The following is a 14,114-nucleotide window of genomic DNA, read 5'->3' as shown; positions in this document are numbered from 1 at the left end:
ATTTTTAATTCAGAAAAGTGAGTGGAGCAGGCACTTATGTTGGTAACAACAAGATATGAAGTGAGTAGAAAAGTGCCAGAAGACAATAGAGAATAAAAATTTTTCGCGGCGGTGGTGGGGTTTGAACCTGCGACCTTATTGGTACGACAACTCCGCCTGGCAGGTGAGAGCGTGGCTCTACCGTGTGAGCTATCCACGAACACAAAAATATTCGTTTCAAACCCAAGTCATTTCTAGATCCCTCTCTCACCCACTTCTTGAGACCGCCGATTCGTTCGCACACCACCATCGCGAAGTAATTTTGACCAGCAGTTAAGCTTAACAGCCAATATTCTCAACACAAACATATAACATCGAAACGATTGAGACATTGAGTATGCTCCGGTGTATGGGGTGAATTTTTAATTCAGAAAAGTGAGTGGAGCAGGCACTTATGTTGGTAACAACAAGATATGAAGTGAGTAGAAAAGTGCCAGAAGACAATAGAGAATAAAAATTTTTCGCGGCGGTGGTGGGGTTTGAACCTGCGACCTTATTGGTACGACAACTCCGCCTGGCAGGTGAGAGCGTGGCTCTACCGTGTGAGCTATCCACGAACACAAAAATATTCGTTTCAAACCCAAGTCATTTCTAGATCCCTCTCTCACCCACTTCTTGAGACCGCCGATTCGTTCGCACACCACCATCGCGAAGTAATTTTGACCAGCAGTTAAGCTTAACAGCCAATATTCTCAACACAAACATATAACATCGAAACGATTGAGACATTGAGTATGCTCCGGTGTATGGGGTGAATTTTTAATTCAGAAAAGTGAGTGGAGCAGGCACTTATGTTGGTAACAACAAGATATGAAGTGAGTAGAAAAGTGCCAGAAGACAATAGAGAATAAAAATTTTTCGCGGCGGTGGTGGGGTTTGAACCTGCGACCTAATTGGTACGACAACTCCGCCTGGCAGGTGAGAGCGTGGCTCTACCGTGTGAGCTATCCACGAACACAAAAATATTCGTTTCAAACCCAAGTCATTTCTAGATCCCTCTCTCACCCACTTCTTGAGACCGCCGATTCGTTCTCACACCACCATCGCGAAGTAATTTTGACCAGCAGTTAAGCTTAACAGCCAATATTCTCAACACAAACATATAACATCGAAACGATTGAGACATTGAGTATGCTCCGGTGTATGGGGTGAATTTTTAAGCTTAACTGCTGGTCAAAATTACTTCGCGATGGTGGTGTGCGAACGAATCGGCGGTCTCAAGAAGTGGGTGAGAGAGGGATCTAGAAATGACTTGGGTTTGAAACGAATATTTTTGTGTTCGTGGATAGCTCACACGGTAGAGCCACGCTCTCACCTGCCAGGCGGAGTTGTCGTACCAATAAGGTCGCAGGTTCAAACCCCACCACCGCCGCGAAAAATTTTTATTCTCTATTGTCTTCTGGCACTTTTCTACTCACTTCATATCTTGTTGTTACCAACATAAGTGCCTGCTCCACTCACTTTTCTGAATTAAAAATTCACCCATACACCGGAGCATACTCAATGTCTCAATCGTTTCGATGTTATATGTTTGTGTTGAGAATATTGGCTGTTAAGCTTAACTGCTGGTCAAAATTACTTCGCGATGGTGGTGTGCGAACGAATCGGCGGTCTCAAGAAGTGGGTGAGAGAGGGATCTAGAAATGACTTGGGTTTGAAACGAATATATTTGTGTTCGTGGATAGCTCACACGGTAGAGCCACGCTCTCACCTGCCAGGCGGAGTTGTCGTACCAATAAGGTCGCAGGTTCAAACCCCACCACCGCCGCAAAAAATTTTTATTCTCTATTGTCTTCTGGCACTTTTCTACTCACTTCATATCTTGTTGTTACCAACATAAGTGCCTGCTCCACTCACTTTTCTGAATTAAAAATTCACCCCATACACCGGAGCATACTCAATGTCTCAATCGTTTCGATGTTATATGTTTGTGTTGAGAATATTGGCTGTTAAGCTTAACTGCTGGTCAAAATTACTTCGCGATGGTGGTGTGCGAACGAATCGGCGGTCTCAAGAAGTGGGTGAGAGAGGGATCTAGAAATGACTTGGGTTTGAAACGAATATTTTTGTGTTCGTGGATAGCTCACACGGTAGAGCCACGCTCTCACCTGCCAGGCGGAGTTGTCGTACCAATAAGGTCGCAGGTTCAAACCCCACCACCGCCGCGAAAAATTTTTATTCTCTATTGTCTTCTGGCACTTTTCTACTCACTTCATATCTTGTTGTTACCAACATAAGTGCCTGCTCCACTCACTTTTCTGAATTAAAAATTCACCCCATACACCGGAGCATACTCAATGTCTCAATCGTTTCGATGTTATATGTTTGTGTTGAGAATATTGGCTGTTAAGCTTAACTGCTGGTCAAAATTACTTCGCGATGGTGGTGTGCGAACGAATCGGCGGTCTCAAGAAGTGGGTGAGAGAGGGATCTAGAAATGACTTGGGTTTGAAACGAATATTTTTGTGTTCGTGGATAGCTCACACGGTAGAGCCACGCTCTCACCTGCCAGGCGGAGTTGTCGTACCAATAAGGTCGCAGGTTCAAACCCCACCACCGCCGCGAAAAATTTTTATTCTCTATTGTCTTCTGGCACTTTTCTACTCACTTCATATCTTGTTGTTAAAAACAGAGAGAGAGAGTTTGACCCTTGACCTTTCAAAGAACTTCGCCTTCTGAAGCTTAAAATCCGTAAATAAAATTTAAAAACAATACAAAATAATTCAGAACATATATAATGAAACATCTTTAAGGGTATACTAAATGAAAATATTTTGAAATATTTCTAATGTTTATAACCTTTTTAGAAACAAAATCTCGTTTATAGTCACATGATATGTTAATGATGTTGTTACATACGGGCATCATTAAAATTATAGTTGTGTTTTCAATATGGCGGCTCCCATATTGAAATGGAAGAGAGTAACCAATACATCAGGGCCATGTCCAAGACCTCGTCATGGTCACCGTGCTGTTTCCATAAAGGATTTGATGATTGTTTTTGGTGGTGGAAATGAAGGGATTGTTGACGAACTCCATGTTTATAATACGTGTAAGTTTTTTGTCTTCGGCTAGAGTATCTCCATTCTCAAAATGGCCGCCATAGTTTCGCTTTGCGCGGCCCTTGCAAAAATATAAACTGCTTATTACTCTCATGTATTTTTACGCTCTCATCTCCTGTTTTAAGTGCATTCATCGATATTTTCAAGACATTTTATCTTGCGCTTAATGTAGAATTCACTATACTTCAATCTGTTATCATTTCAAAGAGTTGCTTTTATACTGTTTATGATTTTTTTTTGTGCGAAAAGTATGAAAGAAAAAAAGTTAAAATGGCGGCGCCCTACTGAATATATAAAGCTAAATAAACCGCCCCAATTTTCATTATGAACTAACATTTGCAATCTCACAATCATTCATGCTTCATTTTTTTCTTCCCCTTTCAAAGCTATCAACCACTTCTTTCCATTTATTCTGTTTTGGCTGCGGATTCAAATTGGAAATTCCAATCGGTAACGCTAAAATCAAAATGGCGTCTTTCTTAGCTCCATTTCTCGCGGAATTTCGAAAACATAGAGATTTAGTGAGACAACGCCAGCCTCTTTGATTTTGCCGAGATCGAATCTGCCGGGGAAATAAGTTCTTTCTGGCCTGATGGTGGCAATTGTTTTTCAGTAATCGTTTCTCGCTTTGATAGTTTTTAAAAATAAAATGTGTGATACCAGCTCATTGATTTTTATGCAAAAGATCTTGAGCTGAAAACATCAGAAAACCACCGCCCACTTCTACAAATTTTACTGTAACTATGGCAACGGGAAACGCAGGCTCTAACTCAACAATCACAATGATTCTGATTTTTATTTCTTTACCCCTTCTCTCTTTTATTTCATTTTTTTTTCATTTTCAATTCTATTTTTTTTTGTGCCGTCCAACATAGCAGTTTTCAACGCATCTGACATCTAGTCAGTTCCTCAACCCATAAATTAAAATTTCATTTACGTAATTTTGATTTTTTAAAACAATTCTTTTTTCTTTTATTTAATTATTTTTTATTTGGGATGGTGCGTGGGGGCCATATCATATTTACCACACAAGGTTGTTGGGGCTATAATTTGAAAAAAAAACAACTTAAATAAAACTTTTCTCATTGAGATTATTGAAATTGAACCACTGCAAAGTATTTTGAGCTTTGTGTGAAGCTATTTGACTGCCCTTTAACTTTAAGATGTTAAAAATGAAAAAAAAAAGAACTTTTTTTTCGTGACTGTTTTAAAAATATAGTCATTAATGAGGGTTCACTGCAGAGTTGTATTATTATTATTATTATTATTATTATTATTATTATTATTATTATTATTATTATTATTATTGTAATTATTATTAATTGATATTATTAATATTATTGTTATTCTAATTGCAAATTCATTTAATTCAGCAACCAATCAATGGTTTGTACCTGCTGTGAGGGGAGACATACCTCCAGGGTGTGCTGCATATGGATTCATTTGTGATGGAACCCGTATCCTGGTGTTTGGGGGGATGGTGGAGTATGGCAAGTACTCGAATGAGTTGTATGAGCTTCAAGCCTCCCGTTGGGAGTGGAAGAGGCTCAAGCCCAAGTCCCCGAGGGCTGGACCCCCTCCCTGTCCCAGACTTGGTAAGTTTGCCTCTTACACAGATTTAATTGATATGTTTCGTATTTTAAGGGGCCAAATTTGTATTTTTTCCTGAAGATTCAGGATTTTAAAAATGATAATAAGCTGCTAGAAGCTTTAAAAAGTAATATACAAAAATAAATATAATAGCTTTAAATAAAGAACAAAATACCACACGAGCTGAATGTTTCACTGCTGTTAATCTGTTTTTTTAGTGATATATTTTTTATGTTTTCATTGTTTAAAGTTGTTGGTTGATGAGGGCGAAGGGTTTTGATCCCGACATGTGCTGTGTTTGGTATTTTGTTCTTTTTTAAAGCTGTTAAAGGGATTTTCAAACCAAATTCTCGACAAAGATTGGTCAAACTATTTTCACTTTTGTAATCAATGGGACGTGCAACCTGTTTGAACTGAACTTTATCCTTTCCAAAACCATTTTAAAGGGGTATTTCATAAAAGAAAGTAAAAAAATCTTTTTGGGTTTCACACCTTTTTTTTTTTTTCAAAGAATATTCAGATGTTACCTGTGTCGGGTCTGGATATGTCTTTTGAGAGTATCCATTCCTGAGTCGTGAATTATTTGTCTTTGGTCTTAGATAATGTCTGGATTTGGGATTTAAAATTTTTTTTTTTAATGACAAAAATGATATAGTGATATACCTATGAATTACCTTATTTCTTAAATTTAAAAATTACATTTTTTTAGGTCACAGCTTTACGATGCTTGGCAACAAAGGGTATTTATTTGGTGGTTTGGCAAATGATAGTGAAGACCCAAAGAATAATATTCCCCGGTATGTATCACTATGAACAATTAATGAATTATTTAATCACGTTTCATGTATTGAAGTTGAAGGAAATATCTTAAATTTACCTTGCTTTTTTTTCTTGCTTTTTAAAATTAAATTTTCAACAAAATTTGCCACAAATTATTTGAGCATTGTTTATATTACGTTTGTTAATTCCTATTATCACTTTTTTTCGTTTTCTCTGTAGGTTTTGAATAGGATAGTTAATTAAAACAAATTTTTTTTCTTCTCTTAAATCCTACCTATATAGCTATTTAAATGATTTGTACACACTGGAAATGAAGCCTGGATCAAATCTACTGGCATGGGATTTACCTTCCATTGTTGGCATTCCACCACCTCCACGAGAATCTCACTCTGCAGCTGCTTACATTGAAAAAGATGGCCGCCGTCCTAGACTTCTTATCTATGGAGGCATGAGCGGTTGTCGTCTGGGTGATCTGTGGATGCTGGATGTCGAGACAATGGCTTGGGTGCAGCCACATGTATCTGGCATGCCGCCATTACCCAGAAGCCTTCACTCAGCCACAGTGATTGGGTCCCGCATGTTTGTTTTTGGTGGCTGGGTGCCCTTGTTATGGATGATGTCAAAGTGGCCACCCATGAGAAAGAATGGAAGTGTACCAACACACTGGCATCTCTGAATATCGGTGAGTGGAACATGAATGCATCTATTCAAAATTGTAGGTGAAAGCAAATCTGTCCCCTTCATGGTTGCCAGTTTTCAGTATCTTTACTAATTCAGTATGTTAAAAAGCCTCAGTATATTTTCCAACCATGCTAAACAGAAAAAAAAAGTAAGTACTTAATGTCTTTTAACTTGAGTTCAACGCACAGGTAGTGGTTGGTGGATGTGCTTGCGGAAAAGTTAAGTAAATTTTTGTCTCCTGAATTGGCAAGCTTGCCTCTTAATCTTATGTGTGTATGGATTTGTGAGGTTGTAAAAATGATAAAGGCTTTCTGGGCTCATCAGATGTGGAAACTGAAAACATAGAATCTTTGAAAAGCGATTAGAAATTTAGGCTATGGAGAAGTGCTAGATGAATAAAATAATAATAAAAATATTACAGTGTCAGAGAGCCAAAATAGGATTCAATTGACATGGCACCCTCCTTGTTGAGAGAGAGAGAGAGAGAGAGAGAGAGTCACTGAGCCATCCAGTCACACAAAAAATATGGCTTTCAAACTTTACACTTTATGTCTATCGTGCAGACCCTCTACTCTCAACTACTTGGGGGATCACAATGAGGTTGTCTGACTGACCCTGTAGTCTTTCAATGAGTGAGAAAATTAAGCTATGTATTCTTCTCTGTATGAATCAAGACTAAAATAGTACACACTTGGAATAGTTCTGATGTTTTATTTAACCCAATACTAATTATTAACTACACATCCCTTCTCTAGTAACATCCTCTCTCTCTCCCTCTCTCTCTCTCTCTCCCTCTCCCTCTCCCTCTCTCTCTCTCTCTCTCTCCCTCTCCCTCTCTCTCTCTCTCTCCCTCTCTCTCTCTCTCTCTCTCTCTCTCTCTCTCTCTCTCTCTCTCTCTCTCTCTCTCTCTCTCTCTCTCTCTCTCTCTCTCTCTCTCTCTCTCTCTCTCTCTCTCTCTCTCTCTCTCTCTTTTTTTTTTTTTTTTCCATACACAACCTCATACCAAACTTGACACATTATTTGAATTAGATCCCCGTCTTTTTCTATCTGTTTTAATGGTCCAGTATCCAATTAAAAGTTACTGTGTGTGTTTACATCATGCCTCTCATTTTTCATCTACACCTTGTTGTAGATACAATGACTTGGGAGCCTCTTGCTATGGAAGTATTTGAGGATGCTTTGCCTCGTGCCAGAGCTGGCCATTGTGCTGTGTCCATCAACACGCGACTTTACATCTGGAGCGGCAGGGATGGTTATAGGAAAGCATGGAACAACCAGGTGGGTGACAGTTTTTACTTATCTTGGGTTTTGTCTTTTGAAAGCTGTGTAGCAGTAGTATATTACGTGTTTAGGGGCATTCATGATAAAAAGAGAGAAAGAATTTGAGACCTTCGTTTTTGCAAAGCAGCTTTACTTGACCGATGAGGTCATGGTTTGGTTGCTCTTTTAAAAAAAAACTAATTGATTATTTAATTAATTTTTATAGTTATTTATTGAAGATAAATATCCGTCTTTATTTTATTTTTTATTTTTTGGGGGGAGGGGGGGTAGATTAATGATTTACCAGTCTCATCTTTTGTCTAGTTTATTAAGTTTATCTGAAATTTGTAATAAAGTATTCCATTTTTTCAGGTATGTTTCAAAGACCTGTGGTTCCTTGAAACAGGTGAGTTTGAATTTATGGTATTTTATGTCATTTATCTGATTTACTGACTCACAATAATGTATTCCAGAATTTATTCCAGATTTTTTTTTTAAATAGGTAATTCACGTAGTGCCATCCTTATTGAGATAAAAGTGAGCTCTTGATTTCTGAAGTTTATTCATATTTCTGTTCTGATTTTTCTCTATTTGTTAATTTGATAATTCTTTCATTGTTGATTTATTTATCTTAATGATTCATTTAATCTCACAGAAAAACCACCTGCTCCTTCAAGAGTCCAGCTTGTTCGTGCCAGTACCAATACATTAGAAGTATCATGGGGTGCAGTGCCCACCGCTGATGCCTACTTACTCCAGTTACAGAAATATGACATGCCCCCTGCCACCACATCCGCTGTAACTCCAGCCATTTCCGCACCTGCTCCAACACCTTCCACACCCACCACCCCTGTAGCGCCTGTGCCTGTTGCCGCTGCCGCCACACCTACTCCTGCGATTGCTGCTGCAGCTGCCACAACACAGACCAGACCCCAATTGCCCGTCACGCCCCACGGTGGAATCATCAGACCGGTTGCTCCAGGTGAGATTTTTTTCAAGTGGTAATATAGCTGTGTGTCAATTATAATCTTTGGTTTGGCTTCTCTACAGTTTCTCTAGACCCCTTAAAAATAACCCTTTGTAAATTTTGCAAAGTTATGAATGAGATTTGGTGGTGCGAATAAATTTAGTTTGCCAAGTAATTGTGTGCCACAAATGTATAGCCAGTTTGCACAGTAATTGTGTGCCAGTCTGTGTGTCAGACATGCCTTCAATTCATATGTAGAATTTCCATTCTCCCTTGAAATCAAACAGATTCTTTTAAATCATTCCAATTTTGTTACATGTTGATACATCCTTTCTTTAATATTTTAAAACTTTCAAAATCTTTCACTGAATACCACAAGCTCCTATTTTCATGCCTTGTCTTTTTTAGGCAGTGTCGTTGATTTTGAAGTGATTTTGTTATTTCTCATCTTTCGACCTCAATATAAATGACAATAAAACGTATTTTGTTTGCTGTTAATGACCTTTTAAAAACTCTCCAATGTTTTAAAATAAAATAAATACAAACACTTTTTGGCAGTCCTACACACTCATACAAGTGATATTTTATTGGAACTGCACCTAAGTTTTATCTTTTCATCTGGGTGGGGTTCCTGACCTCCCATAGTGGGCAGGAGGCAACATATTGTGTCTTCTATCCCCTTATATCTGTTTTCCAACATGCTTTCTGTCTTTGAAAGAGATTACTTGTTTTTGTCCTGGCCCTGGCTGGAGTCCTAGCTGGGAGGGAAACAGTCGAATGCATAGTTATTGTTTTGGGAGATAATATTTTTTTCTTTGTAAATCATCTCTCTTATGTATTATTATATTTGTTATTTTGAGTGTATTACTCTTTGTTGGATTTTGTGCTTGTGTCCGGATGAGACTTATAGGTGATCTCAAACTAAGTACATTGGTGGTGTGCTCTTGGAATCTACATCTGATCCCTATTTGTTCCCAGTTCCCCTATGTCGTACTTTTTCTTGGGTGATTTAATTGTAATTCTAGAACTTTTTACTGTCCCATTTTCTTCCTTTTTACTGGCTGATATAACCTAAATGTGTTGCAAGCGCCGTAAAACCCTCAAAAACAAACAAACATATGACACAGGTATATATTGTTTTCTATAATGCTATAATCAGAATTGTTTTACTGTGGTCTTAAAAGGTTTCTTTGGCACTTGAACTGGCACTGATTTCTGTTTGTGTTCAGTTACTCTTTGACTTGAATTGTTACATGCACACAGGTTCTGTCAGATTTAAATTTTTTTTTTTTTTTCCTCTTTAGTTCTTTATAATATTAGAGTGCAAATAAGTTCCTCTTTCTTTAATAAAAGATGATTCATCATAGAGAAGACCTGTAACCTACTAATATAATTTGAATAGACAAACATAATGATGTAGCACCACTGACCCATACCTCCCTCTCCCAGGCACTCCCATACGCACTCTGTCTAATGTGGTCTCACCATTGACCGCTAGTCATACACCACAAACCTTCAAAGGTAGCAGTATGAATTCAATCACTCTCGCATGCATTTCTCTCAACAAGTTATAAAATCCCGATTAAAAAATTTTATTTTATTTTGTTTTTGTTTCAAGGTGAGCTGCCACTGTACTAGCAACATTTTTTTCCATAGACATTTTGGGTTTGATATCATTGATTAGTTTGTTTTGGGTTTTGGGTGGTTTTTCTTCATTTTATTTTTACTTAACCCGTCTCTGGATAGTTGAGCTTCTTTTGTTCTTTTTTTTTTTTTTTTTTCTTATTTTTTTTTCTTTTCTTTTTAAAAAAAAAATTATGGAAAATTTAATATAAAAAAAAGATTCAGTGGTATCATTAAACGAATGGTGTTGGAATCATTATTTTTTTTTTTTTTGCTCCGCTTGCCTAACTAATGTTTTTGCTTTTTGAATAAATTTATTTTGCAGTTTTGTTTTGCTTTCAGCAGTCGTTTTGAAAATTGTTGCATTTGTTACATTTGCCGTTTCGTCATTTCATGGACATTAGTGATAATCTGCTATAGTTTTGAAATCCATGCAGTAAATATAAAAAATTCAAATTCTATAATGATGATCTGTCTTTTCGTTTTGTTTTCAACCATTAATGGAATTCCCCTCCCATTTCCCATGTAAACTGACTTGACTTTTTTATCACTTGACTTGTATCAACAAGGTTTGGTTTTATATCAGCATGGCATTTTTTCTTACTGTTGACGTTTTATACTTTGAGGGTTGTAACAGCTGTGAAATTCTTGCTTTCTGTGAAGCCCAAAATTCGTCCCTGTTACAACTGTCTCAATATACTGATATAACTATAACTTGATGATTAATGTGAGGATATATATGTGGCTGGCTGAGAAAACCTGGAAAGCTGCTCAAATTTAATAAATTTAGCTATATATGCAGTGATTTAGACCGCACCCTTCTGATCATTTATCACTTAAAATTTTATTTTTATGTCTAATAGGACCCAAGTTATGAATTTTTTTTGGAATAAAATTGTTGCTGTGTGAAACACTTTTTCTTCGATTTTGGTTCACATCTGAAGTCGAAGCTTCGTCGCATCTTCCCGGGTTTTCTCAGCCAGCCTCACAAATAATTGAAAAGATATTAAAAGGTTATTTCCCTCTTTTATCATCCTGTTTATGGAAGTGATCACTGTGGCTCACTACAATTGAAATAATCAGATAAATACATTTCTTCGAGTTAAATTTTGTTTTGTAAATGCATTTCATACCTTAGCAGATTTAAATATTACATGACACTTAAAGAGGTGGGTCAAAATTGCTATTGAAAACATTAACCTTAGGACAACATTACTGGTATATATAGCAAATGAAATTATTTTTATTTTTAAAAATTCTTCTGTTTTGGATTTGAAATATTCTCCACCTATCCAAAACAGTAAATGATTTACACTTTTCAAGAGAAGGAAGCGTTGCCCTCTACTAGCCACTTTAAAATTGTATTTATTTTTTTCATGAATTTTTATTTTTTTTGTTACCCAGGTCAGAATTAGCACAGCGGTAATTAATGAAGATTTCTTAAAATGGTTCAGAAAATTAACATCTATTCTGTTTTTCAATTAATCCAAATGGCATGTTTTTATTGATTGATTGATTGAATGATGTTTGTCACCCATGACTGATTTTAATTCTTATTAAATTAAATTCCATTCCTTATTATTTGCCAGTGACTGCCACTCCACGCATTAGAGCCCCTGTAACAATTACTCCAGTGACAAACACCATCAGGGTAGCCTCCCCTCTAATTGCTAACGCTAGTCCCGCAGGCCAACGTGTCACTACTGTCACAGTGAGTTTTAGAAACCCCCTTTTTTTTTTGTCTTTTTTTTTTTCTTTTTTTTCTTTTTTTTTTGGCTAGTCTGAAATTGCTATTTTTCTCGCACGTGGATTGATATTTCCATTGTTAGTTCACTCGACTCCATCCATTCTAAAACATTTTCATGTGTATATTTATATCTTAAAGAACATCTTTATTATAAATTAACGTAACACATTTACATGATCTTTCATATCTCTCTTTTCTGTTCCATAGATTAGAAAAAAAAAAGAAAACAATCATATGTAAAATTGTAGGAAATGATGCTATCTACGTGTTCATACTATTATTTTGTCGTTTATTGTTTCTATAATCTACAGTAAATTTTAATATTTTTATTGATTAAAAAAGCTGTATATCTTGTTCGTTTGTACTGTTAACATATTAATTTGTCCTTCCAGACAGCAGCTGGCAATATGTCTGGCATTGCAGCTTTAGCTGCAGCTGCTGCAGCCACTCAAAAGATCCCTGGGACCCCTGCCAGTGCCACCACCACACCTGCATCTGGTATCAAGGTTGTCACACCAGCCATTGTTACTCCAGGGGGTGTCAAGGTTACACCCGTCGGTGCAAAATTACCAGGTATGTCAAAAAATATAAAAGATAGTTTATTTCCTATATGGTTTTGTTTGATACATTTTATCTGCATATTTGACCATTTTGGCGAGCATAGACTTGATAATTATAGTCAGATTATGTATGGGATTCTTTATTGGACACTAGAATATTTTTTGAGATTACTTTTCAACTATTATAATTTGTGAAGTACTTCTGTGCAGTTTCGTTGTGGAAAAAATGTTAAAGTGTGTGACACCCCTTACTGAAGCTTTATTTTTATATCAATGGTTTGATCTGGCGAGACAGATAATTTGAGATTTGCTTTTGGTTTATTATCAAAGATATATTTCATTTCATGTCCATAGTGTTATTTTTTCTTTTGTTTCAGGAACCACATTGTCACCAGGCACTCAGACAGTCCGCGTGGGCCAGTCTGGTGCTACCATTTTGAAAGCAGCAGCCGGTGCTGCCACCAGTATAGCAGGCAAGCAGATCATCACTGTCCACAAGGCAGGAACTGCTAATGCTGGACAGTCACAGATTGTCACCCTGGTCAAGACTACTCAAGGAATGACAATGGCTAATGTGAGTCAAGAGAATGAATTGTGTTTTGCTTTTTGCTATTTGCTTTTTTAATCAGTTAAGTAAATTTAAAACTAGTTTGATTCTTAAATCTTTCTTTAATTTTATTTTCTTTCTGTATTTGTTCTTTCCCTTCACTTCTTTCCTTTTTCTTTAAATTTTTTTCTTTTATCAACATACATGCATTTTTTTTTTCTGTATTCCTTTAGCACTGGCCAGATAATTTTGTTTAGGTTTGGATTGCGACAAAATAATTTTTCTCAGGTTTTGAAATCTTGCATTTTCTTAAATTTGAAAGCTACGTCTATTTTTGAATGTTTAGAATTATTTTGTTTTAAATTTTGTTTCAGCCAAAGAATCCTTTGCCCCAAGGTGCAACAATCGTAAAGCTGGTGACATCCCAAGCAGGTGGCATCAGTAAACCAGCCACAGTTCTAAGCACCCAGTCAACATCAGGGCAAACGCCAACCATTCTAGGAATCAGTAGTGTCCAACCAACTGTGAGTGAAACATGGCTTTGATTGATATACTTTCTTTAGAGTATTTTTTTTTGTACAATTTTTTTTCAGTCGTCAGATTCCTAACAGTGTTGTCACAATCTTTTTACTCGTTTCATCATCATTTTTCGCTTTTACGTTAACATGCTGTTTGTCTGTGAGAAAATTTTAGACAATTTTCTGGGCTGCCACTTAAAGGGCTGTACTTAAAAGCATTTGCTTGAACTGTTTTCACATTTGTCTGTCATACACACCGCATCATACCTGCCAAATTTTGTAGTAATTTTACGAATTTTAGACAAATTTCATAGCCAAATACGAAATTTTATGGAAAATTACGAATTTTTAATTCTTAGTAATACTTAAATAGTAATAATAATAATAATGATAAGAAGAACTACTACTACTATAATAATGATAATAATAATAATGTGATTGTCCGTACACAATTTCAGAAATTACGAATTTCCTTCTCGAATTACTAAAAAATGACATAAAAATTACTAAATTTGAAGTTTTCAATTTGCCAGGTCTGCCACATATTACATGCCAAGATGGCATTAGACAGCGTGTCAGACCAGTCTGTGTTTATATACAATTCTGTTTCTGTAGGACTTCTACCACAATTGGCCCTTTTACACAGAACCTCAATTTTTTGAATATTTTTCATTATTTATCCTAGTGAAACTGATGATAGCTTAAATTTACGACAGTTTTTCAAAATAAATAAATAATGA

At 36.4% G+C, this 14,114-nt stretch overlaps 1 protein-coding gene across 1 annotated transcript; it reads left to right on the top strand.

Moving 5' to 3' along the window:
* Positions 1-2,917: 2,917 nt before the first annotated feature.
* LOC144960987 (host cell factor 1-like) lies at positions 2,918-13,468 on the top strand. The gene is given in 13 exon segments (XM_078894346.1): positions 2,918-3,091; positions 4,475-4,696; positions 5,401-5,488; positions 5,754-6,073; positions 6,076-6,153; positions 7,285-7,430; positions 7,785-7,818; positions 8,068-8,394; positions 9,829-9,900; positions 11,592-11,713; positions 12,142-12,322; positions 12,687-12,883; positions 13,231-13,468. Coding segments are annotated over 13 exon segments (2,118 nt in total). The 5' UTR covers positions 2,918-2,931; the 3' UTR covers positions 13,402-13,468.
* Positions 13,469-14,114: the final 646 nt, after the last annotated feature.

The sequence above is a fragment of the Berghia stephanieae genome, unplaced genomic scaffold (assembly GCF_034508935.2).
Source record: "Berghia stephanieae isolate SIO BIC M18660-M18661 unplaced genomic scaffold, UCSD_Bste_1.3 scaffold1172, whole genome shotgun sequence".
Lineage (NCBI taxonomy): Eukaryota > Metazoa > Mollusca > Gastropoda > Nudibranchia > Aeolidiidae > Berghia > Berghia stephanieae.
This window is presented reverse-complemented; position numbering and strand designations above follow the sequence as displayed.